This window comes from Montipora foliosa, chromosome 7, assembly GCF_036669935.1.
Source record: "Montipora foliosa isolate CH-2021 chromosome 7, ASM3666993v2, whole genome shotgun sequence".
NCBI classification, from domain to species: Eukaryota; Metazoa; Cnidaria; class Anthozoa; order Scleractinia; family Acroporidae; genus Montipora; species Montipora foliosa.
Window position 1 is genome coordinate 916,972 of NC_090875.1, and position 23,522 is coordinate 940,493.

Consider the following 23,522-nt stretch of genomic DNA (forward strand, 5'->3'; position numbering starts at 1 on the left):
AAAAACTTGGGCCCATATGAGCCGAGCCCATATGAGCCGAGCCCGGGGACCGAGCCTTGCAAGGGCGGGTTCCCAGGCCCCCAGACACGGCCACTCGATTGCTCCCTTTCCCTGGCTTGGCCGTTCAAGCAAAACACGCCAAACAATTCATAATATTACAATCAAAGTAAAAGTAGTTATCTCATAAGCAAATAATACCACATCCACAAATATAAACAATTGTATATAGCTGTCGCTTTCCATACTATTTCTTAGCATTTTTGGCATTCTGGAGTGTAAATCAAACGAGGTGTCTCCAGAATGCCGTCGCTTTTATTAGTCAACAATTATATTGTACTTTAGCCTCGTTTCCATTCAAACTTTATATTTCAACTTACTATTGTCAATTAAGTGTGAGAGCGGAGCTTCCTCCACCTGGCCCATTGTATATATGTAAATAAACGAAAAAAAAAAAGTATCTGTTCTTATCAGCTTAATATCTGATACGCTGCTGATTGAGCAGCTCATATATTAAACTGATTTTTGAACTGGGCCGTGGAAAAGAGGCTTGCCTCGTCCCGGCCACGGGTTGCCTCGGTATAGCACTACCTTCGAGTGTGGCCCACTTCCCTCTGGGGATGAAATAATCAAATGAAAGCAGAACAAGTGACCAACGAACCTTCACATTATCTTCTCTTTTCTAGGTAGCATAGCAGCGAGTGGACAGCACGACACAACAGGACGAGGAGCACGTGACCTCCATTACCACATGGTATGCGCAGACAAGTTGCGTTTTGCGGTCCCGGAGAGGCGGAAAAGGCATACTTACCTGACGCTCTTTATTAGTTTGTTGACGTTAGCTAGTATCTCTGCCATTTGAGCTCGTGAGGCCTCGGCAGTTGTTTGTGAGTATCCTCTAGTGTTTCACTTGTGGTGCTCGGTTTCATTTTTCACTTGCGGTGCTATCTTTAATAGCTCTCCGGGGCTAGATAGCTTTTCTTAACACTTGTGCTTGTCTGGGTCTGTTCCTTGAGTGTGCTTCGGCTTCTCTTGGTCCGGCCCAGCATGCCTCAGACCATCCAGTGCCCGAAAAGCCTGGTGGCCTTTTTTTCCTGTGGAGATCTACTGCACCGTGGGCTCGTCCTAAGTCCTCTCCCGCCTCTTGGAGAGTGTGGAGAAAGACCAAGTGTCCTCCGTTCGGTTCCTTCGGAACGGAGCCGTCCGTCTCACTTACAAGGAGACTTAGTCGTGTCAGTCCGCCATAGAGCATGGAATTTGCTTTAGTGACCACCAGCTCCATCTTGCCAGTGCCGACACTTTGTCCCGTCTGGTGTATCTCCGGGATTGTCCGTTTGAGGTCCCAGACGATGCTGCCTGTACATTTTCCTCCTCCTTTGGGCAAGTTCACTCTGTCCAGAGGAGTGAGCACCATGGTTTCCCTGGCCTGAGTGATGGCAACCCCCTTGTTAAAGTCTCTCTGACCAAAGATACCCCTGGTGACGTTCGCCTGGCTGGCTTTGACTGCCGTGTTTGGTACCGCGGTCAGCCCCCTTACTGTTCCATCAGTAGGAAGGTGGGTCACCGAAGTTGCAGTTGCCTGCTCAGTGGACAATGTCGACGCTGTGGCCAGGCCAGCCACATGGCCCGGGAATGTAGGAATGCCTGGGGGAAGCCTACATCTCAACCAGCCTCTTGAGTTCCTCCAGTGTCTTCAAAGTAAAAGTAGTTATCTTATAAGCAAATAATACCACATCCACAAATATAAACAATTGTATATAGCTTTCGCTTTCCATACTATTTCTAAGCATTTTTGGCATTCTGGAGTGTAAATCAAACGAGGTGTCTCCAGAATGCCGTCGCTTTTATTAGTCAACAATTATATTGTACTTTAGCCTCGTTTCCATTCAAACTTTATATTTCAACTTCTCGTCAAGAGGATCAGGCTGGGGTTCCGGCCCCTGATGCCAGTCCCCATGGCACTGCGGCCGTGGAGGATCCAGACGAAAGTCCGGATGCCGTGATTGACCACGCAATGGAGGAGGTTTGTCCTCCTCTGCAGCGGAGCCAGGAGGAGCCGGATGTCAGTCCGGCTTCTTCTGACGAGGAGGTCGAGCCTGGTGTTTACTCCTGGGGAGTCTGACTCTGGTGAGGCATGTTCCACCCCCCCCCCCCACTCCGGCGGCATAGGCCTGAGCGTAAGCTTTCGTCACGCCGGTTCTCTTTTGCCAGTGCCCTTTCCGAGCCTGGCGGAAACCGTGCCGTCTTCCCTATGGACCTTGACCATCCTGAGCACAACACGATCCATTTTGCCAGGACCTTCAAGAGTTCTGGGAGGATACTATCACTACTCTCATGGTTCGTGCCGATGGCCATCTTTGGCGCTGTGAGGCCTCCGGCGATTCCTCGCCAGGCTGATGTCCTTTTCGTTTTTATTTCGGTTATGTTTGTCTAGTGTGAACTGTCACTCTGGAGTGTAAGTCAGCCGAGGCGTCTCCAGTGTGCGGTTCTTTCGCTTTGTACTGTCCTGTCTCCGTTGTGTCTGCCTTAACTTTTGTGAAGGCGGGGTTCGATCCCCCGGTGAAGTTGGTGTGCTGGTTGCACCCTCCGTCGAGGTGTACCCTCACCCTGATACAGTGCGGGATCGGATGTTATGTCCAGGAGCCATTGCACTCACCCTACTGGGGGGGCTGCCTTTTTGCTTCAGATACAAAAACTTACCTGACGCGGGCTAAGCGCACTAGGACTCTGTGCCTATCGTAAGCCTGCGCAGTAAGTTGGGGTTTTTTTATGTGGCTGGTTTAAGTTCTAGATAAGTCCCAGAGATTTGTGCCTGTTTGTCATGATGATTCGTCAAAAGTTGAAGTTCAGTAGAATTCCTCGTCCTGTCAAGTCCATAGCTGAGTCCATTTCGTCCTTGCGTCCTTGCGTCGTTGTACGTCTGGTTTGTCTGGCATATCCTCGTTTGTGCCAGCCATCCCTCCTGTGCCTGTTGTGTCCTCGTCGTTTCCTGCCACATCCTCGTCAGTACCTGCCATGTCCTCGCCTGTCATTAAGTCCGTTGCTGAGTCTACCTATGGTGTATGCTGTGTATCTTCGTCTCCTGCCGTTTCCTGTGCCATGCCTAGTCAGTCTACCCGTGCTGTGCCTAGTCAGTCTACCTGTACCATGCCCAGTCAGTCTACCTGTGCCGTGTCCAGTCAGTCTTCCCGTGCCGTGCCCTGTCAGTCTACCCGTGTCATGCCTAGTCAGTCTACCCACGTGCCTTTCCAGTCTTCCCGTCCTCTTTCATTTGCTGTCAAGTCTGCACCTGTGTCTGTTTCGTCTTCGCCTGTGCCTGTTACTTCTTCACCTGTGTTTGCCACATCTTCGCCTGTGTTGTCCTCGCCTGTGCTGGTCTCGTCCTTCCCTGTGCTCGATAGTTTCCCATTTCGTCCCTTCTTGTGCCTGCTGTTTTTGCCTGTGTTTGACTGTTGCTCGTCTCGTTTTGTCATCTGCCCAGTCCTCTGTCCTGTGCCAGTTGTGTGCATGTTTCGCCCTTTTTAGGGTTTTTTTGCCTGTTGTTCGTTTTCATGTTTTTGCCTTTTGGCCTCCTTTGTTGATTTTGTGTGTGTTCCTGCCGGGGTTGGGGTTCGATTCCCCTTGTTTGTGGTAGTGGATGGGTCCTTCCGGTTTGTTTCTCATTGCCATGTCTGACAGCCATTGCACTCACCCCACTGGGGGGCTGTCATTCGCCTTAAATATAAAACAACTTACCTGAATGCGGGTTTGGCCGTAAAAAATCAACCCTGCACAGTAAGCCTTCATTCTTGCTGGGAGACGTTCCATTTGGAGTGTGGCCTGGGTTTTTTCATTTTTGGAGTGTGGTTTTCATTTTCATATTTTGGAGTGTGGTAAGGTCTTTGTTGTGGTTTTCTTTGTCTTTTTTTTTTAGTTTTCTTTTATTTTTCGGTGACCCTCCTGGGGACTAATGCTCCGCGTTCTGCGGTAACCCAGAGTAAGCCAAGTCTTTTTGTTTTTTCTCTTGCTTCCAGGGTCTTTGAGCCCTCTTTTTTAACACTTCATTTAGTCTGTCACTGAAGTGTCCTTTTTGGTTTTTCGTGTGGTTTCTACTTTTTTTGGTGCGTTGTTTGGTTTCTTGGTGGCTCCTTAAGAAAATTTCTTGAGGTTTTTTGTTTGTTTTCCATTTATTAAGGGTGTTAAGAGTGGTATTAAATTGATATAATATTCCGCTTACTGTATTTTGTTTAGTTTCCCTTGTGCTTTTTGCCCAAGGGTTTGTTACTCGCTTATTTGGTTATTGAGAGACATTATTAATTGATTATTTGCTTAGTTGCTCCGTAAGCGGGGGACTATTTAGTGTGCTTTGAGTGTTAATCTATTCATTTTTTTAGTATAATATTATCTTAGTATTTGAGTGAGGTTACATTTTGTGAATTAGTGGTATAAAAAGCTTTGAATAATTATTCACTAATAGTAGTCCTTTAGCAGCTGCTTAAGGCTTAATCTTAAGGTTAGTTTAAAATATTTAACGGTATCTGTAGTTGGTTTAAAATATATTTCCGTAATGGTTCCGCGCAACACGCGCACTATTATCGTAAAGTCCGGCTTCCCGGCTAGGACCTCCCATGCCGGGGTTGCCGGTATCATAGCTAACTCCCTGGCTGGCCTGGCTGGCCTGGTGGACCAGGCCCAGGTCTGCCCAGGGGGGATTATTCGTATTTCATTCCTAGACCCATCTCATAAAAAGACTTATGAGGAGGCCGGGTTCATTTCTTTTGGGGACGTCCGCTGTAACGTTGTGGTTTCAACTCCTATCACCTTTGTGATGGTTTACTTGTTCCCCTATGAGGGTAGTAATGACCGTGTAAAAGAGGCTCTTAAGTTTTTTGGGGACGTTAAGGAGGTACGTCATCAACAGTGGTCCAATGTCCCTGGCGTGCACACCGGTACCCCGTCTTGTGCGCATGATGTGCAAGCATGACATCCCCCGGAATATTGTTATTGACGGGGTCAACTGCTAGTCTGTGACATCTGTCGTGATAACCACAAGAGAAGAAAAGAAGAGTTGGATTTGGAAAACGCAGATAATATTGAATTTCAGAGAGCTCATCGAATTGGCAAGAGGATGGGTGAAGCCAGGCCAGTTATTGTTTGTTTCTTAAAGTTTCCAGAACGTGAGCTGGTTTTTAGAAAAGCACGTGAGCTGGAGAGCGATACCGAGGTAAAGGTCTATTCAGATCTCCCCAAGGAAATTAGTGAAAGAAGAAAAAGGCAATGGCCAAGGCTAAAGAAAGCAAGGGAAGAAGGAAAGATAGCCTTTTTTAGCAAACCTGAGCCTGACAAATTGTTTATTGACGGACAGTTTGTTCCTCTGTAGACTGAACTTTTAGATTTTTTTTTTAAAGAACAGTTTCTCTACAGATGAAACTTTTTATTTTTAGGTGATCTTGTAGTTGTTTTTTTGTAACGGGAGGATTGCGTAAGATCATTTGAATCCAAATAATTGTTCCATTCTCCGAGGCAGCTCTAAGGTGCTAATTACTCAGCTGCCATTTATTTTCTTTGTATAAGACATTTTTGTGTAATGTCCCTTATTTGTTGTTTCTTTTGTTTACCATGTTGTTGTGTAGAAATCTCTTGTCACCTCTGTAGTTACCACATATTAATTTATGCGCAGTTGCAACACGAGATACTTGTATACATAACTAGTTTCAATGGACCCATTCGAGAAGGAGTACATAAATTTTAAATTACTTTCTCTTAATGTGCGAGGGATTCGTTCCCCGACAAAGAGGAACGCTCTTTTCACCTGGCTTAATAAGCGAAAGTACGATATCATTTTCCTTCAAGAAACCTACAGCACCGTAGATGTTGAAGATATCTGAAAAACGCAATGGCAAGGTAAGCTTCATTTTGCTCATGGTTCTAATCACAGTTGTGGGGTGATGATTTTGGTGAGAAGTGACCTTGATTTTAGCCTAAAATTCGTTAATTTGGATACTGAGGGCCACTCAATTATAATGGAAGCTGAGGTACAAGGTTCGTTATTTTTGTTTGTTAATATTTATGCTCCCAACAAGGTTCAAGACCAATGCCGTTTTTTTGAAAATTTAAATAAAAACATTGAAGATTTCATTGCTAACAAAGAGCATAGGATAATTTTAGGGGGAGACTTCAATGTCACACTGGCCTCTGATCTTGATTGCTCCGGCGGAAAACCTTTTAAAAAAGAGTCTGTCAAACAAATTCAAGACTTGTGTCTCAATTTTGATTTAGTAGACATTTGGCGAATTCGAAATCCGGAATGTAAACGTTTAACGTGGAGGCAAAAAAATCCTTTCATTCAGGGAAGACTTAACTATTGGCTAATCAACGATTCTTCTCAAGATGATATTGAGAAATATGATATTATTCCTTCGATCAACTGTGATCACTCGGCAATTTTTCTTCATCTTAATAGCTTAGACAAACCGGATTAAGGTCCCTCTTTTTGGAAATTTAATGCTAGTCTTACTGATGATGACGATTTTGTCACATTGATAAATGAAAGTGTGCCTATGTGGTTAAACGAATTCGTTGAAGTCACAGATAAAAGACTGTTGTGGGATTTAATCAAGTACAGGATTAGACAAGTTTCAATTAAGTGTAGTAAAGAGAAGGCGCTCAAAAGAAGAAAAAAGATTTCTGATCTTGGGACCTCTCTAAGGATTTGCGAAGAAAAGTGCAATGAGTCTCCAACCTTTGAAAATCAGGAGTAGCTTGAAATGTTGAAAATGGAATATGATTCTATTTATGAACAGATAGCAAAAGGAGCCATTACTCGATCAAAAGCCACTTGGTACGAGAAAGGTGAAAAAAGCAATAAGTATTTTCTAAACCTGGAAACGCACAAAAAAGCTAAAAGCTCTGTTCGCAAAGTCTTTAACAATGAAGGGGTGCTAATTACAGATCCTAAAAAAATTCTACAGGAGATACAAAATTTTTATTTAAATCTTTCTAAACGTGATCCTCTCACACCATCAGAAGATATGTTAAACTCTTTTTTGAATAATTCTGAAATGCCGAAACTCACTAATAATGAGGCTCGAATCTGATGGAAAATGAACAGTTGACGAGTGTTATAAGAGTCTTCAGCTATTCGAAAGCAACAAGTCACCAGGCAATGATGGATTAACGGCTGAATTCTATAGAGCTTTTTGGCACACTCTAGGAAATTTAATGGTAGACAGTTTAAATTATTCTTATGATTATGGAGAATTGTCAAATTCCCAGAAGGAAGCCATTATTACCTTAATTGAGAAAAAGGAGAAGGACAAACAGGATTTATCGAATTGGAGACCAATCTCACTTATCAATGTGGACGTCAAAATAGGGTCAAAAGCTACTGCTAAAAGATTAGAGAGTGTCTTACCAAATATTACACATTATAATCAATGTGCATATGTTAAGGGATGAACTATTTTTGATGCAGTCAGAACGATAGAAGACGTCATGGAATTCTCAGAGGGGTATAATCTTGAGGGGAGAATGATTTGTATAGATTTCAAAAAAGCCTTCGATACTGTCAGTAGAGATTTTCTATTTCACGCTCTAACCTCTTTTGGTTTTGGTTCATCATTTTTGCAATGGATTCATACATTTTACAACAATATCTCAAGTTGTGTCATAAACAATGGTTTTTCTACTCAGCCCTTTGCAGTTGAGAGAGGAGTGAGACAAGGAGACCCCCTCTCTGCTTACCTGTTCATCATAGTGCTAGATTTTCTTTGTATTAGTGTAGACAATGAAGAGCTCAGATTAAGCCTTTTCGCAGATGACCTAACTGGTTTTTTGAAAGATAATCTTTCGCTTGTGAACTTTCTTAAGCTTTTAGAAGATTACGGAATTTGTTCAGGCCTGAAGATCAGCCACGATAAATCAGAAATAATGCTATTAGGCAACTGCTCTTCTACTCTACAACAAGAAAACTCCGTTTCATGCAACTTAAAAATTAAAAAAGTTGTTAAAATACTGGGAGTGCACTTCACCTATAACCTTTGAGCGAAACAAAAATTACATGTTGATGATCTAAATTAGTTCCATTCAACAAAAATTACGAATATGGAGGTGGAGAGACTTGACTATTATAGGAAGAATTCAAATTGTCAAAACCTTTATTATTCCTATTTTCCTATACCACGCGAGTTTGATATCAGTAAATAGAGAATTTGTGAAAGATGTAAACAAACTTATCTTCGATTTTATCTGGAAGGGGAACGACAAAATCAAACGCGCTGCTCTTATTAGTGATATTGAAGATGGGGGACTTAAAGCCCCACATCTAGATTCTATAATAGAGACTCAGAGAATCCTTTGTTGCATACAATTGGCAAGTGATCAACCAAGCAATTGGAAAAAAATCCTACTGCACTATCTTGAACCTGTAGGGGGGAAACTTATCTTATGTTGCGATTTTGACTTGAAGAAACTGCCTGTGAAGCTTCCAGCATTTTATGAAAAATGCTTTAAAAGTTTCGCAAAATGGTCCGCAGCAAACCACACGAGTGTACAGGATAAAAAAAGAGAAGATCTTTCAAAAGCTATTGTGTGGAATAATAAATTCATTTGTATCGGCGGCAAATCTGTTTATTTTAGAAATCTTGCAGAAAAGGGAATTCTTCGAATGGGGGATCTAATCTCTTACAATAATGAATTCATTGTTAAAAGTAATCACAGGTTGAGAGAATTAAATATCTCGCCATTAGATATATTTAGACTTATCTCTGTAATCGATGCCTTACCAGTTGAATGGCGTAAATTATTAAACACGTTTGCTTCTACAGCTGACGAGCCTTTCAATTTGCACGATGAAATTAAATTAAGTTTAAAGAACAAAAATGTTTTAATCGAAACAGTCGTGTCAAAGACCGTATATAAAGAACTTCGAAATAGAATCATCATCCCACCGACTGCCCAACTGAATTTTAATACCCATTTTGTTAATGATGTTTTAGAATGGAAAGAGATTTACAGCTTGCCATTTGGTACTTCCTTGGACACCAAATCGCGTGAATTCCAATACAAATTACTTAACAGGTGTCTTGTCACAAATTGATTTTTAAACAAAATTGGTATTATTCCATCTCCGGCGTGTTCCCTTTGTGGTGAAATAAACGAGTCCCTGGAGCATTTTTTCATTTGTTGTCGTTATACTAAGGATTTCTGGGCTGAGGTTATAAAATGGTTTGATAATCAAGGGGTAAAGATAGAACACCTTTCTGACAAAGATATAATGTTTGGTATTTTAAGATGCGAAGACGAATTATTTATTAATCATACTTTAATAATTGCTAAACAGTATTTATATTCTTGTTGACAGAACAAGTCTCTTCCTTCAATTAAAGTGTTTAACTCGAAAATTAAAATGATTCACCAGCTTGAGACAATGATCGCAAAATCAAATAATAAACTAAAAGCTCACAATATGAAATGGGCCAAGTACAAAAACAACTAGATGTATATAGAATCTTGTGTTGTTGCTGCGCTATACTAGTCATTATATTTAGAAGCAGAAGGGAGTTAAGAGGAATTGTGGGGTGTGTTTGTAAGTATAAGATGTATTGCGTCTTTCTGTTAATGTGAATTATGTTTGTTTCTGGAAAAATGTATGTAACTTCAAATCAATAAAAATTAATAAAACATAAAAAAAAAACCTATGGCTGTTGATCCCAAGGCAATGGATGTCCGGGATAATGAATTAAACGAGCTGAATAGCCAGCCTTTGCTTGTCAGTGGGTCAGGGGGGGGGAAGGGGCGGGGGCCTGAGGATCCCTCTCCTAGCCAGGGTTCTGTGAGTGTTTTGGGGGGGCTGAGGAGAGGGTTCTGGATCCCTCTCCCAGCGACAGTGTTTTGGGGGCTTCCACCGGTCAGGCCGGTGAGTCTCGGGAGGAGGTAATGAAGTTCTCCCCTACTTTTTCTCCCCTTTCGGAGTCTGTGTTATCGGTGACACCATCATCGGATGTGTCTGAGGTTGGGGTTGATTCGGGTGATGATGCTCCGGCCCCGGTGGTGGATTCTGGTCCTTTGCAGTCTAAAATACCTGTCAAAGTTGGGCGCAGTGTTTTGGGGGGGTTGCATCCCCCTCTTGTATCAAGGGAGGAGACTGCAACTATGGCGCAGAAATTGACGGGATCTCTTCCATCATCCACGGATGATCTCGTTGCTTTGAGGCAGGCCGGGGGCTCTTCCCAGTGCTAGCCTCCGATTGCCGTTCCTCTTCCTCCCCTCCGCTCGGGGATGCCTCTCCGTCCATCCTCTCATTCCCGGTCTCGTTCCGGGGACGAGAGGCCTCCTCTAAGCCCAGATCCTCATAGGTCGCGTCGTCGTACTTCCTCGCCTAGCCCTGCTAGGCGCCGTTAATTTAGCCGTTGTCTCACCGCCTTTTAGTTTTCCGTCATGGGTTTGTCACTACTTTTTTGTTTTACTATGGCTCTCACGGTAATTTCTGTTAGTGTTAATGGGTTGAGAGATGGTGACAAGCGTCTGGGATTTCTCCAGTGGTTGTCCCATCTCTTTCCTTCGGTAGTTTGTCTACTGGAGACCCACGCAGTCTCTAATGATGATCTTTTTCCTTGGTTTTCTTGGTTTGGTTATTTGTGTGCTGGTTCTTTTGGTACCAATCATTCTCGTGGTGTGGTTGTTTTGTATCGTTCGGTTTTGGAGTGTAAGTCTGTTGTTTGCTTTTGTTGCTTCGGTTTTTTTTTGGTTGAGTTTTCTCTTCGTGGTTCTGTTTTTCGGGTTGCTTCTATTTATGCTCCTAACCATAATCCGGATCGTGACGCTTTTTGGGTTCGTTGTGTTGACTCTATCGATCCTGCTGTTCCTACTCTTTTGTGCGGCGATTTCAACACGGTCCTGGACCGTGTTCGAGATCACTGTGGGTCTTGTCCTTTTGATGTCTCTCGTGAAGTCCGGGGTTGTGGAAGCTCAATCTTTCTGTTCTGGATGAGGCCGAGTATATCGACCTCATCTCAACTATATGGTCCTACTGGCAGTCTCGTCAGTCTTCTTTTTCTTCCCTTGCTAGGTGTTGTGATGTTTTACGTTCCTTTTCTCTGCTGCTCCTTGTGATTCCAATGCTCGTGCTGAGCTTCTTTCTAACATTTCTTCGGTTCTTCCTTTTGACAATAGTGAGGTGTGCGAAGGTCTTCTCAGCCGGGAGGAGTGTTTTGCGGCTCTTCAGGGCATGGCCCGTGGTAAAGCTCCTGGTTGTGATGGCCTTCCCATGGAATTCTATTTTAAATTTTGGCATGTTTTGGGTTCGTTGTCTCGCTCTCAGCGCCAGGGTATCATTAATTTATCATTTAAGAAAGGGGATCGTCTTGATCCCAAAAACTGGCGTCTAATCTCCCTGTTGAATGTCGATTACAAAATTGCTTCTCGTTCTATTGCTGCTCGTCTTCTTAAGGTTATTCATTTGGTTGTCGATAAAGATCAGTCTTGTGGTGTTCCTGGCCGTTTTATTGGTGAAAATGTTGCTTGTCTTCGTGATGTTGTGATTTTTGCTCTTCTTCTGGTGCTCCTGCTGCTCTTCTTTCTCTTGATCAAGAAAAGGCATTCCACAGAATTGATTGGACGTTCCTTCGTTCTACTTTATATGCCATGGGTTTTGTGCAGTCGTTTGTTGGCTGGGTTAATTTATTTTACAATAATGTGAGTAGTTGTTTTAATGTTAATGGTTAAATTTCAAATTCTTTTACGTTATCTCATCGGGTGAGGCAGGCATGTCCCCTGTCCCCCCTCCTTTATGTTTTAGTGGCTGAGGTACTTGCTTGTAATATTACGTTGTAATGGTTTAATTTCTGGTTTCTCTCTTCCTGGTTCTTCGTCTTCTTTGCCTGTTGTTTCTGCGTATGCTGATGATACGACGTTGGTTGTTTCTTCTGTTCCTGCTATTTTGGCTGTTTTTGATGTTTATTCGTTGTACGAGAGGGGGTTTGGGGCTAAATTAAATTTTGGAAAATGTCAGGGCTTGTGGTTGGGTTGTTGGAACAGTCGCACTGACTCACTGGTGAACATTACTTGGTCATCGGTGAAGGTGAAAGTGTTGGGGGTTTTTCTGGGTCTGGGCAATCTTGAGGACGACAATTGGAGGCCGCGTATCACCGCGGTGGAAAACACTTTGAACTCCTGGCGGCAACGCTCTTTCTCGTATAAGGGCAAGGCTCTTGTCATCAATGCCTTGGCCCTTTCCTGTGTGTGGTACGTGGCCTCTCTCATACATGTTCCCCGGTGGGTCAGTGTTGGAGCGGTATACGGGATTTGGTTGCTCGTCGTGCTCTGGTTCAGCCTTCTTGTTTGGGTGGGTTCTCTGTCGTGGATTTTCAGTGCAAGGTTATGGCTCTTCATGTTCAGTGGGTTCGTCGTTCTGTTTCCTCTTCGTCTTCTTTGATCTCTTTCATGGTTTTTTGGTTTTCTTCTCGGCTTGCCGCTCCTCCGCATCTCGTTTTTTCTGCTCCGCTTTTTTTTTCGCCGGATTCTCTGCCTCTGTTCTATCATTCTCTGTTGACTACTTGGTGGGCGTGTAAAGGATCCCTTACTGCGTCTTCTTTGGGTATTGGTTCGGGTATTGATTTTTGTCCTGTTTCTACCATGTCTACGAAGTCTGCTTATTTGTTTCTTTTGTCTGAAAATGCTGTTCCTCATTGTGAGGAGAAATTCTTTCCTTTCTTTGGTTCTCTCTATTGGTCTTGTACTTGGCGTCAGCTTTTCTTTTTTGATTTGGATTGTCCACTTATTGATTTGTGTTGGAAAATTTTTCACGGGGTTCTTTACACGGCCGAGAGGCTTGCTGGTTTTGGGTATGCTCTTTCTACGGCTTGTTTTTGTTCTGCTCCTGTCGAGTCTCTTTCACATTTGTTCTTTCACTGTCCTCTGGCTGTCAGTGTTTTCTCGTGGCTTCAATCTCTTATGTTCTTGGCTTCTCCTCTTTGTCCTTCTATCTTGGTTCGTCATGCACATTTTGGTTTCTCGGGTGATGAGTTGTCTGTGGTTCCTCGGGTTTTTGTTTATATGTTAAATGTGTGCAAGTTTTGTATTTGGGGGGCTCGGAACGATTTTCGTTTCAGAGGTGTTTGTCCCTCGGCTGTTGATGTTATGGAGCGTGTGAAGTCTCGTGTTCAGTTTAATCTCCCGTTGTTTTTCCGTCCTTTCCGGTCTGACCGTCGTCGTCAATTTGTTCGTCAGTGGGGTGCTTGTGGTGTGGTGGCTTCGTTACAAAATGATGGCTTGGTCGTTCATACTTAAGTTCTTGTCTTGTGTTCCGTTTATATGCCCTGACCGTTATTTCTGGGCTGAACCAATGTCTTGGCGTTGGGTGAGTCTGCTGAGCAGTGGCCTTTTATTGGTCACTCTTCACCCTTGTGCTGGGTCGTGCTTGTTTTGGTTTGTCCAGTTGTTTTTGAGTCTTTTTTGTCATTATGTCGAATTGTTATTTAGGAGTGTAAGTCAGGCGAGGCATCTCCTAGAAGCAATTCCTGATTTGTCTGTTCGTAGGGGCGGGGTTCAATTCCCCGGCGAAGTTGGCGTCTTGGTGCACCACCGTTCGAGGTAAACCGTTCTGTTTGGCGGATTCGTCGTTATGTCTGGCGGCCATTGCACTCACCCTACCGGGGGGCCAGCCATTCACCTTAGACATAAAAAAAAACTTACCTGACGTGGCAGGCACTGTAATCAGGGAGGCAGTCCTTTCAAGGTGAGGCTCTTTCATTGCACTTCGATTGGGTTGACCCTTGCGATTACCCCAAATGTGGGTAACTCGAGCGTATAATCTCTGGTAGTAGGGACCTGCGTTCGCGCTAATCCCCGCACCAACCCCCGGTGGCAAACTTGGCTAACGGGAAGGTTTGTTGGTATCGTTTCAGGCACGGCAGGGCAGGAGATGCAGTGGTGGTGTAAGGACTAAGCACTAAGCAAGGTGAGTTGTATTTGTGAAGTCGACTGCTGAAATTGTAGGTGAATGTTCCGTACTTGGTGCACTGCAAAACTGTGATTTTATTTCTTTCATTCTTGGCCGTAGAGAGAGCGAGAGGACGTGTTTATTTCAGCCACATCGATTAGCGGCACTTCCATCGATAGGCGAGTGACACAAGGAAATGCCAGCGGGTCGAGCCATTATCCTCATGCATTGTTTGGAAAACGTACGTGGATGTGTGTTTGTACTGCTCCATCGCCCATCTACATACGTGATAGATTTCTTTTGCGTTGTGTTATGTTGCGTTCTGGAGAGCCGGTTTTGCATTGAGTAACTGAGGACCCGCTAGATCAGTTGGCGTTACATTTCTGTGGCCAACACTTTGTGGTTTCTCTATGTTATCAGTTAATTGAATTGTTATCATAAAAAGTATGCTCAGGATAGTGTCTTATCCACCCTTTGAATACGTACTGTCCACGTTGAGCAGGGAACAGTAAGACTTTGAAGTGCGCTACGTCACATAAGTCACGTTTTCGCAAGATCAATGTTATAGTGTTGTAGCCTTCGTTGTATACACATCATCTGGGCTAGATTAACTTCCATCTAATGCATAACAGTGCATGCATTTTTTACTTGTCGTATCCTGTTCTTTGCTCACACGAAAGGATACGTTTCATGTCATAAACGTTGGATGGATCTCGCGCGCACGCGCTCCCTTGGGAATACAAGTTCCACTTTCTCGTGTGAACTATTTTGTTTTTGTTGTATGTCTCATTTTTGACATATCGTTGCCATGTTTCATGGAGGAAACTGTGATTATTTGAGATAATCAAGTGTACAGAAGGAAAAAAGGAAGCCTACAACACGGGTATTCCCAGGCGGTCTCCCATCCAAGTACTAACCCTGCCCGACAGGGCTTAACTTCGGTGATCGGACGAGAACCGGTGTTATCATTGTGGTATGGTCGTAGACAAGTAATTTGCCGTGAAAATTAACTTGTTATAAGGGGGAAATGAAAACGAGGTCAGAGCAAGCACAATGTGCATTTGTCCTCTTGCCGTCAACGCAAGTGCCATGCAATGCTGGTGGCTGCCCACTGTTAAAGGGCGATCATTGTGGGGGCCTCCCTTTCAGGTTGGCTTTGGGCATTCCTTCCTTGGTACGGATTGTAATCGGACCACCATATCTCGTGGCCATGAGACTGGGAGCACCTTGTCGGCTGTCAGCATCTACGGGTGTCCCTTCTCGGCGTTTTGGCTAAGTCAAGTTTGGCTTTTATTTTATTTTTGGAGGCTTGTCCTAAGTACCCGCTGGGGGAGAACGGCATATCCTCTCCCCCAAATCTGTTTTAGAAGCGATTTAGTGGTTCTTGGTGGAACGTTCCGCTACGTGCCTTCAGTTATGGCCGCTCCAGTTGACAGCTCATCTGTTCAAGGAAATGAATGGTGCGATGTGGCCGAGGCGAATATGGAGGATATTACTTTATGTTTTACGAGTGATGGTGTCCCCAATGGAGTGACCCGCCCTGCAGCGGGCTGCTACACCGATAAAGTTCAAAACAATTTGCGTTCTACCAGTACCACAAGTGCCGAAATTCTGCGAACACCAAGAAGACCTAATTACCTTTCAGAATTTGAGAAGCAAAACTTTCATCCACACAATGTGATGCTGGATCGCCCTTGCTGAGCTTACTTCACATTAACGGATACTTCAGTGAACACACGGGAAATTTTTGATTGCCTACAACGTGACGGAATCCCCACTACTGGTGTTCGATGTTTACAACGCTGCCCTAATGGCACTGTCTACCTCACTTTTTCCTCTCCAGATATCCAGGAAACCTTCCTACAACGATCATCCTTTATAGTACCTTGCCGACCTTGGCTCCCCACCCGGCACAGCGACGCCTAACCTTTGTCACGGTTTACGACGCACCCTACGAATTACCAGACAGCGCGCTAGAACATTGCCTACGGAAATTTGGCCGGATTTATTTGTCCAGGCGCAGTAGCTTACAAGGATTTCCCCAAGTTCACAACAGGCTGCGTGATTTCCGGATGGACCTCGATACATCCATTCCCTGTTATCTATCTTCCTTTTGGCAAATTCCAGCTTGGTGTTCAACATGACGGCCAACAAAAAACCTGTCACAGATGCAACCAACCAGATCACCTGGCCAAGGATTGTCCCAAGATTCTGCTTTAACTGTGAGCATACCGGTCATACCGCCAGAGACTGCAAGAGCGCCACCCGCTGTTGTATTTGCAAGGAAACGAGACACATGGCCATTGCCTGCCCACTTTCGTGGCATCGACGCCCCACTACCTATCGTGATGACACCGAGCCAGACGCTTCAACTCCACCCCAAGATCCAACTGAAAATGAAAATGTTCCGGGAGATATATCGATTAATGATTCTACTACAGTTGTTTCAGTGTCTTTACCCGACATGTTAAAGGCCCATGAGAATTTCTATACGGAGCTGTTTTCAGCTCAAGAGATTGACACCCCAGCCCAGAATGAGCTTTTGACACATGTCCAACCACATTTATCTGAACTTGAACGCGACTCCTGTGAAGGAGACCTCCTTTTAGCCGAAGCAACCGAAGCATTGAAACTTTGTCATAGAAATAAGACCCCAGGCTCCGATGGCCTGACATTTTATCCCCGGTTCTAATCAACAACAGAGAAAAGTGTCACAGTACGCTGATGACATCACGCTAATTTTAGCTAACGATTATTCCATCACACAATGTTTTCACATTGTTAACATCTTCGAAAAGGGTTCTGGCTTGCGCCTTAATGCAACAAAAACCAAAGGCTTGTGGATCGGCAAATCAGCCGGTCGGCCATCCGGCCCTATAAACTTCACATGGGTGACAGATAAGCTTAAAATCCTTGGGTTGTATTTTGGTAACGAAAACCTGGATCACGCAAACTGGGATAATCACTTATCTAAATTGACAAATCGCCTTAACCTTTGGAAACAATGCACCTTGTCGCTACACGGCAAAGCGCTAATTACCAACATTCTGGGAGCCAAGTTAATAGAGCGATTTATGACTTCTGGTGGAACAGCAAGACAGAACTGGTGGCGAGGTCGACATGTCAGCTCCCCTTAGCTCAAGTTGGCCTAGCAGTTGTTAACCCACAAGAGAAGGCCTAGGCCCTAAAATTGCGTTGGGTATCCTATATAGGGGACCAAACTTGTGACTCTAAGTGGGTCTATTTCGCTAGATTCTGGATTGGCTTAGCCTTGAGTTGCTCGACTAAAAGCTGGTCTTTCCTGAGGTGAAACTCTGTACCGAAATACATCGGGGGTCACCCCCCTTTGTATTATCAACACATCCTCACAGCGGTTGACCGCCTTAATCTAGATCTGACCCTGCTACCAGACTATACCGTTAAAACCTTCTACGAGAAATTCGTGAATGCCTCTCCCCGGCGATTGCCTTGCACTTTCGCTTGGGAGGGGAAACTTTCTATCACTCTACCCTGGCACAATATCTGACCGAGTATATATGGAGGTCTGAGTACTAATTGGGAAACGAATATAGCGTGGCACTTGGCGCACAGAGTTATTAAGACTCGGGCCTTTCTGAAACTGTGGAACCGGCTCTGTGTTAGCGAGCGTTGCACTACCTGTGGCCTTACCGAATCTTTCTCCCACGCCTTCTGTGAATGCAATGGTGCACCCAGGTGTGGGTGTGGGTTTTGCAACTTGTACACCCGTTCTATTCTAACTCTAAGTCCAGCTCTAGTTTTTTTCGGACATGGCCTCCCTCAGGATGGCCAGTCCTCTAAAGCGAACCATATTTCTCGTTTCCTCTCTAACATCACTCTAAATGAAATCTGGGCGGCGCGGAACCTTCTCACTTTCGAACAGAAGGTTACCTCCGCCCAGGCTATTATCAATAAAATAAAAACAAGGGTGTGCACGCGTCTCTCCGCGGCGTACTCCTATTATTCCCCCAATGAATTCCTGAAAACTTGGGCCCATATGAGCATACTCTGTAGCGTAGACAATGATAAGCTACGCTTAATCATTTAGGCAGGGACATGGAGGGTGGCGGCCGAGCCTGGGGGCCAAGCCTTGCAAGGGCGGGCTCCCAGGCCCCCGGACGCAGCCGCCTGATCGCTCCCTTTCCCTGGCTTGCCTTTTAAAACACAAAACGCCAAACAATTAATAATAATATCAATAATATAATAATAACAGTTTAATACTTGTAGTGCGCAAATTTTATTTACATATGATCAAATGCGCATAACAATTATAAAATATAAAAATTACATCAGCTAATAAATTACAGTAGAACCCTTATTTAAATATACAAGAAATCATAAAACCTTATCTAAGTTGTAAAAAATTATTAAAACTCTGCACAATTAAATCCTAATTAAAAGCTAACTTAAAAAGGTGAGTCTTCAGTAAAATTTTGAATTTACTAAAGTCAATCTCATTGCGCACGTGATAGGGAAGACTGTTCCACAGTTTAGGTGCTGCACACATATAAGCAGGATCGCCCAATGTTTTCTTTGTTATGGCATTTGGTGCCAGCAGCATGAGACCCTTATTACTAGATCTTAAATTATATGCTCCATTCTGCTGCAATTTAACAAGCTCTTGTAAATAGATTGGACCCTGTCCATTAATTACTTTAAAAGTGATGATGATAAATTTGAACTGTATTCTAAACTGAAAAGGTAACCAGTGCAGTTCTCGCAGAACTGGTGTGATGTGACACATCTTTGGGATATTAAAAATAAGTCTTGCTGCCGAATTTCGAAGGCGTTGGAGCTTAGTTAATTCCCTGGCTAGTAAACCATATAAAATACTATTACAGTAATCTATCCGTCCAATTACTAAAGCATGTAACAGCGTTTGTGATGCTTTCTCATCTAAGTATGTCGCACATTCTTCAGATGGTAATAGACAGCTTTGCACGTATTGTTAACATTGATCTGGAGATTAAGGTTACTGTCTATCCATGTGCCAAGGTTCTTTGCTGATTTCACTGGGGAAACCTTAGAGTCACCAACACAGAGAGAGATCCCATCCACCTTTACCAACTGTTGTCTAGTTCCAATTAATATAAATTCGGTTTTATTGTCATTTAATTTGAGTTTATCATGGAGCATCCAGGTTCTTAAGTCACGAATACAAAGTTCCATTGCATTGACAGCATCAAGAGCATTTACTGCAGAATCAGGTTTAAATGCTAGATATAGCTGCGCATCGTCAGCATACCTGTGAACATGTGGCACGTGACCTTTAATAATATAAAATAGTTTACTTACATATAGTGTGAACAGTTACGGCCCCAAGCATGACCCTTGAGGAACGCCATGTGTTAACTGAAATTTGTCAGAAACTTTACCATGGAGTGAAACGCGCTGGGATCCGTCAGATAGGTATGACCTAAACCAACGCAGCGCAGTATCCCTTATCCCAAAACTGTTGCTTAGGCGCGATAAAAGGACGGAGTGCTCCACCGTATCAAAAGCGGCGCTGAGGTCAAGTAGCACCAGCAATATCACGTGTTGCCGATCCATGCCAATAAGGATGTCATTGTGTATTTTAAGCAATGCAGTTTCGGTGCTGTGACGTCTTCTGTATGCTGACTGCAGCTTCGGGTAGAGGTCATGGGTGGTCAGATGGACATGAACCTGATCAAATACTGCACGGTCCATCAGTTTTGAGACATATTGCAAATTACTGACCGGTCGAAGATTGCTAAAGTCGTTTATCCCTTCTTTCTTTTGTCGTGGATCAACCAATGCCTGGTGTTTAGCTTTGTTTAGAAGGTAAGTCACATGATTCCTTTTTTCTTTAAATGCCAGGAAATCTGCGACCTGTTTACTCTTTCTCCATTTCCATTCAGCCTTTCTGCGAAGAAGTTTAGCATGATGTATTTCATCATTATACCATGCTACTTTAGGTCTTGATACAACAGTCTTTGTCTTGAGTGGAGCATGCGAATCCAGGAGATGGGAAAGAGTCTTATTGTAAGTTTCAGCAGGATTATCAAGATCGGAAGCACTAAGGATATCCACATTAGAGTTGCTGGAAATATTTTTGCATAATGACAATTCAGCCAGCTCACTCACAAGTGCAGAGACATCAACCGATTTGATTTTTCTATAGTTAACTTTTTTGTGTGAAAGTCGAGGCTTATAAGATACTAATTTACAGAGAACGGAGGCGTGGTCAGAAAAGTAACGATCAATATGAGGTTTTTCCCATATGATGTTGTTAGCTATACGCGTGATAATAAGGTCAAGAGTATGTCCATGAATGTGGGTAGGATCATTGACATGCTGTTGTAGACCCAGCGATTACAGAACATCCAAAAAATTGAGCGCATCAGAATTCACCTAATCATCGATGTAAATATTTAAGTCACCTACAATTACAAGTCGCTCCTTTGTTAATAAGGTGGATTCCATATACCTCGCAAATTCTGCGCAGAATGTTGTGACAGTAACAGGGTGGTCATCTGAATACGGAGGACGGTAAATAATTACGAGTCGAACATTTGAGGAGTTTCCAGTGATTAGCCATTCAGAGAATTTGAAAGACTCAAACTCCCTTCCATCAACTTTCTTGACACCAAGTGAATCTCAAAACATAAGTACGGTACCACCTCCACGTCTTCCAATCCGGTTGTGACCAATCAACGTATATCCATTTCGACAAATTTCAGCTCTCACAGCATCATCATCATCCCTTAGCCAGGTCTCTGTGAACGCAAATAAATCGGCCTTGCAATCACAGACATATTCAAACATGTCAGCGGTCTTATTCCTCACTGAGCGAGGGTTCAAAGAGCAAAGAAACAGAGATTGTGCTCGACTTCTATTCAGAGCAGCCACATCCATACAACAATTGATCTTAATAAGGTTGCCAGTGTTTAGGAGCAAGGATGGTACAGTCGGTTAGTGCGCGGCCTTGGTGCAAGAGGTCTCGAGTTCGATTCCCGGATCTCACATCCTCGTTTCGACTTCTTTCCTTTCCGTGTAGCTAAGTAGCTTTAAATACCCGTAAAACGGAGCACTGATGGAGAGGGGGGAGTAAAGTGAGCGCACCGTCGACCTCAGGTTTGTCAGTTGAATTACTGTTACGAGTTATCGACGTTAAATATGGTTGCTTTACTTTTACTTTACTTTACTTTACTTTACGTGATGATTTCTTTATGTTGCGATTGCCGGTAGTTAACAATCTTGATTGTATTCTTAAACCAGCATTATACATCGGCCCTGGATTAATTTTAAACACACGATCTCCCACTAACAATGGTTGAAATGTCGAGACCGAGTTTGCATAGTAAATACTCGGTCGGCATTTTCTTTTGATATCACATCTATGCCGGAATGAAGGTCTATTGGGTATCAATAAACAGTCAAACAATGCCAAATGAGCCTGATTGATCTTGTGTACCGTAGCATGAAAACCAAAGTTCCAAAAACTCATCCGTAATCCATGACAAAAATCTTCTCCTATCGCCGAGAATATCGACTCATTCAAGCTTCCACTTGGCCAGTCGTTGCATGGTCGACTTAGAATCCTTCCTACCGGTTTGAAAGCTAAAACCAGGCTTTGAGACAGCAACAAATTCCATATTAACCAGGAGCAGCAAAACCTACACCATACACTCATCATTCGTGCGGTCAATATTACAATCAAAATAAAATTAGTAATTTAATTAGCAAATAATAGAACATTCGCAAACACAAACAATTGTATATAGTTTTTGCTAGTTTATGAAGTCGCTTTCAATAATATTTCTCAGCATTTTTGGCATTCTGGAGTGTACATCAAACGAGGTGTCTCCAGAATGCCTTTGCTTTTATTAGTAATAGGATACGTCAACATTTATATTGTACTTTAGCCTCGTTTCCATTTAAACTTTATATTTCAACTTTACTATTGTCAATTAAGGGCGAGAGCGGAGCTTCCTCCGCCTGGCCCATTGTATATATGTAAATAAACAGGAAAAAAAAAGTATCTTCTTATCAGCTTAATATCTGATACACTGCTCATCGAGCAGCTCATATATTAAACTGATTTTTGGAACTGGGCTGTAAAAAAGAGGCTTGCCTCGTCCCGGCCACGGGTTGCCTCGGTATAGCACTACCTCCGAGTGTGGCCCACTTCCCTCTGGGGAAGAAATAATCAAATGAAACCAGAACAAGTGACCAACCAACCTTCACATTATCTTCTCTTTTCTAGGTAGCATAGCAGCGAGTGGACAGCATGACACGACAGGACGAGGAGCACGTGACCTCCATTACCACACGGTATGCGCAGACAAGTTGCGTTTTGCGGTCCCAGAGAGGCGGAGAAGGCATACTCACCTGAACGCGGGCTAAGCGCACTAGGACTTTGTGCCTCACGTAAGCCTGCGGGGTAAGTTGGGTTTTTTTTTATGTGCCTGCCTTAAGTCCTAGATAAGTCCCAGAGATCTGTGCTTGTTCATTATGATGACTCGTCAGAAGAAGTTGAGTAGAATTCCTCGTCCTGTCAAGTCTGGAGCTGAGTCCTTTCCTGTATCAATTTCGTCCTTGCATCCTTGTTTTGTTGAACAAACGCCTGGTTTGTCTGGCATATCCTCGTTTGTGCCAGCCATGCCTCCTGTGCCTGTTCTCGTCAAGTCTGTAGCTAAGTCAACCCGTTCTTGCTGTACATCTTCGTCTGCTTCTGTCCCTGCCTCGTCCATTCCTGTACCAGTTCCGCCTTCGCGTCCTTGTCCTGTAGCTCAGTCAACCTGTTCATGCTGTATATCTTCGTCCATTCCTGTACCAGTCTCGTCCTCGCCCGTTCTGCCTGTCGAGTCTTTTGCTGAGTCAACCTGTTGTTTATCTCTGTCTACTTCCGTGCCAGTTAGAGTTTCGCCTGCATCTGTGCCAGTTCCGTCCTTGTCTGCTCCCGTCATGTCTTCACCTGTGCCTGTTGCGTCTCCATTCCCGTCTGTTCCGGCTTTGCCTGTGCCTGCTGTCGTGTCGTCCTCGTACCTGCAGCGTCCTCGTCCGTCTCCTCGTGTCCATGCTGCTCCGTCTTTACCTGTGCCTGTCATGTCTTTGCCTGTGCTAGTCTCGTCCTTGCCTGTACTCGTCATGCTCCCTTTTTGTTTTTGTCTGTTCCTGCTGTCTTTGCTTGTGTTTGAAGGTTGCTCATCCTGTTTCGTTATCTGCCCAGTCCTCTGCCCTGTGGCGGTTGTGTGCCTGTTTCGCCCTTTTTAGGGCTTTTTGTCTGTTGTTTATGTTTGATGTTTTTCCCTTTTGGCCTCCTTTGTTGATTTTGTGTGTGTTCCTGCCGGGATTGGGGTTCGATTCCCCTTGTTTGTGGTAGCGGATGGGTCTTTCCAGTTTGTTTCTCGTTTACATGTCTGACAGCCATTGCACTCACCCCACTGGGGGGCTGTCATTCGCCTTAAATATAAAAAAACTCACCTGAATGCTGGTTTGGCTTTATAAGTGAAACCCTGTTTGGTAGTCTTCAATTTTTGCTGGGTGACATTCATTTTCTGGAGTGTGGCCTGGGCTTCCTTTTGTTTCATTTTGGAGTGTGATTTTTCATTCATTTTTTTGGAGT

At 43.8% G+C, this 23,522-nt stretch overlaps 1 protein-coding gene and 4 non-coding genes across 5 annotated transcripts; 3 read left to right on the forward strand and 2 right to left on the reverse strand.

Annotated features, from left to right (window-relative positions):
- Positions 1-421: 421 nt before the first annotated feature.
- LOC138012105 (U2 spliceosomal RNA) lies at positions 422-610 on the forward strand. The gene has a single exon (XR_011124981.1). It is a non-coding gene; the product is annotated as a U2 spliceosomal RNA (small nuclear RNA).
- A 13,050-nt stretch (positions 611-13,660) lies between these two features.
- On the forward strand, positions 13,661-13,824 carry LOC138012010 (U1 spliceosomal RNA). Its single transcript, XR_011124906.1, has one exon. It is a non-coding gene; the product is annotated as a U1 spliceosomal RNA (small nuclear RNA).
- Positions 13,825-14,784: 960 nt separating this feature from the next.
- On the reverse strand, positions 14,785-14,902 carry LOC138011909 (5S ribosomal RNA). Its single transcript, XR_011124817.1, has one exon. It is a non-coding gene; the product is annotated as a 5S ribosomal RNA (ribosomal RNA).
- Positions 14,903-21,899: 6,997 nt separating this feature from the next.
- LOC138012113 (U2 spliceosomal RNA) lies at positions 21,900-22,087 on the forward strand. The gene has a single exon (XR_011124985.1). It is a non-coding gene; the product is annotated as a U2 spliceosomal RNA (small nuclear RNA).
- A 599-nt stretch (positions 22,088-22,686) lies between these two features.
- LOC138009561 (variant surface antigen B-like) lies at positions 22,687-23,046 on the reverse strand. The gene has a single exon (XM_068856634.1). It carries the CDS (start codon positions 23,044-23,046, stop codon positions 22,687-22,689), a length of 360 nt encoding a protein of 119 aa, XP_068712735.1.
- Positions 23,047-23,522: the final 476 nt, after the last annotated feature.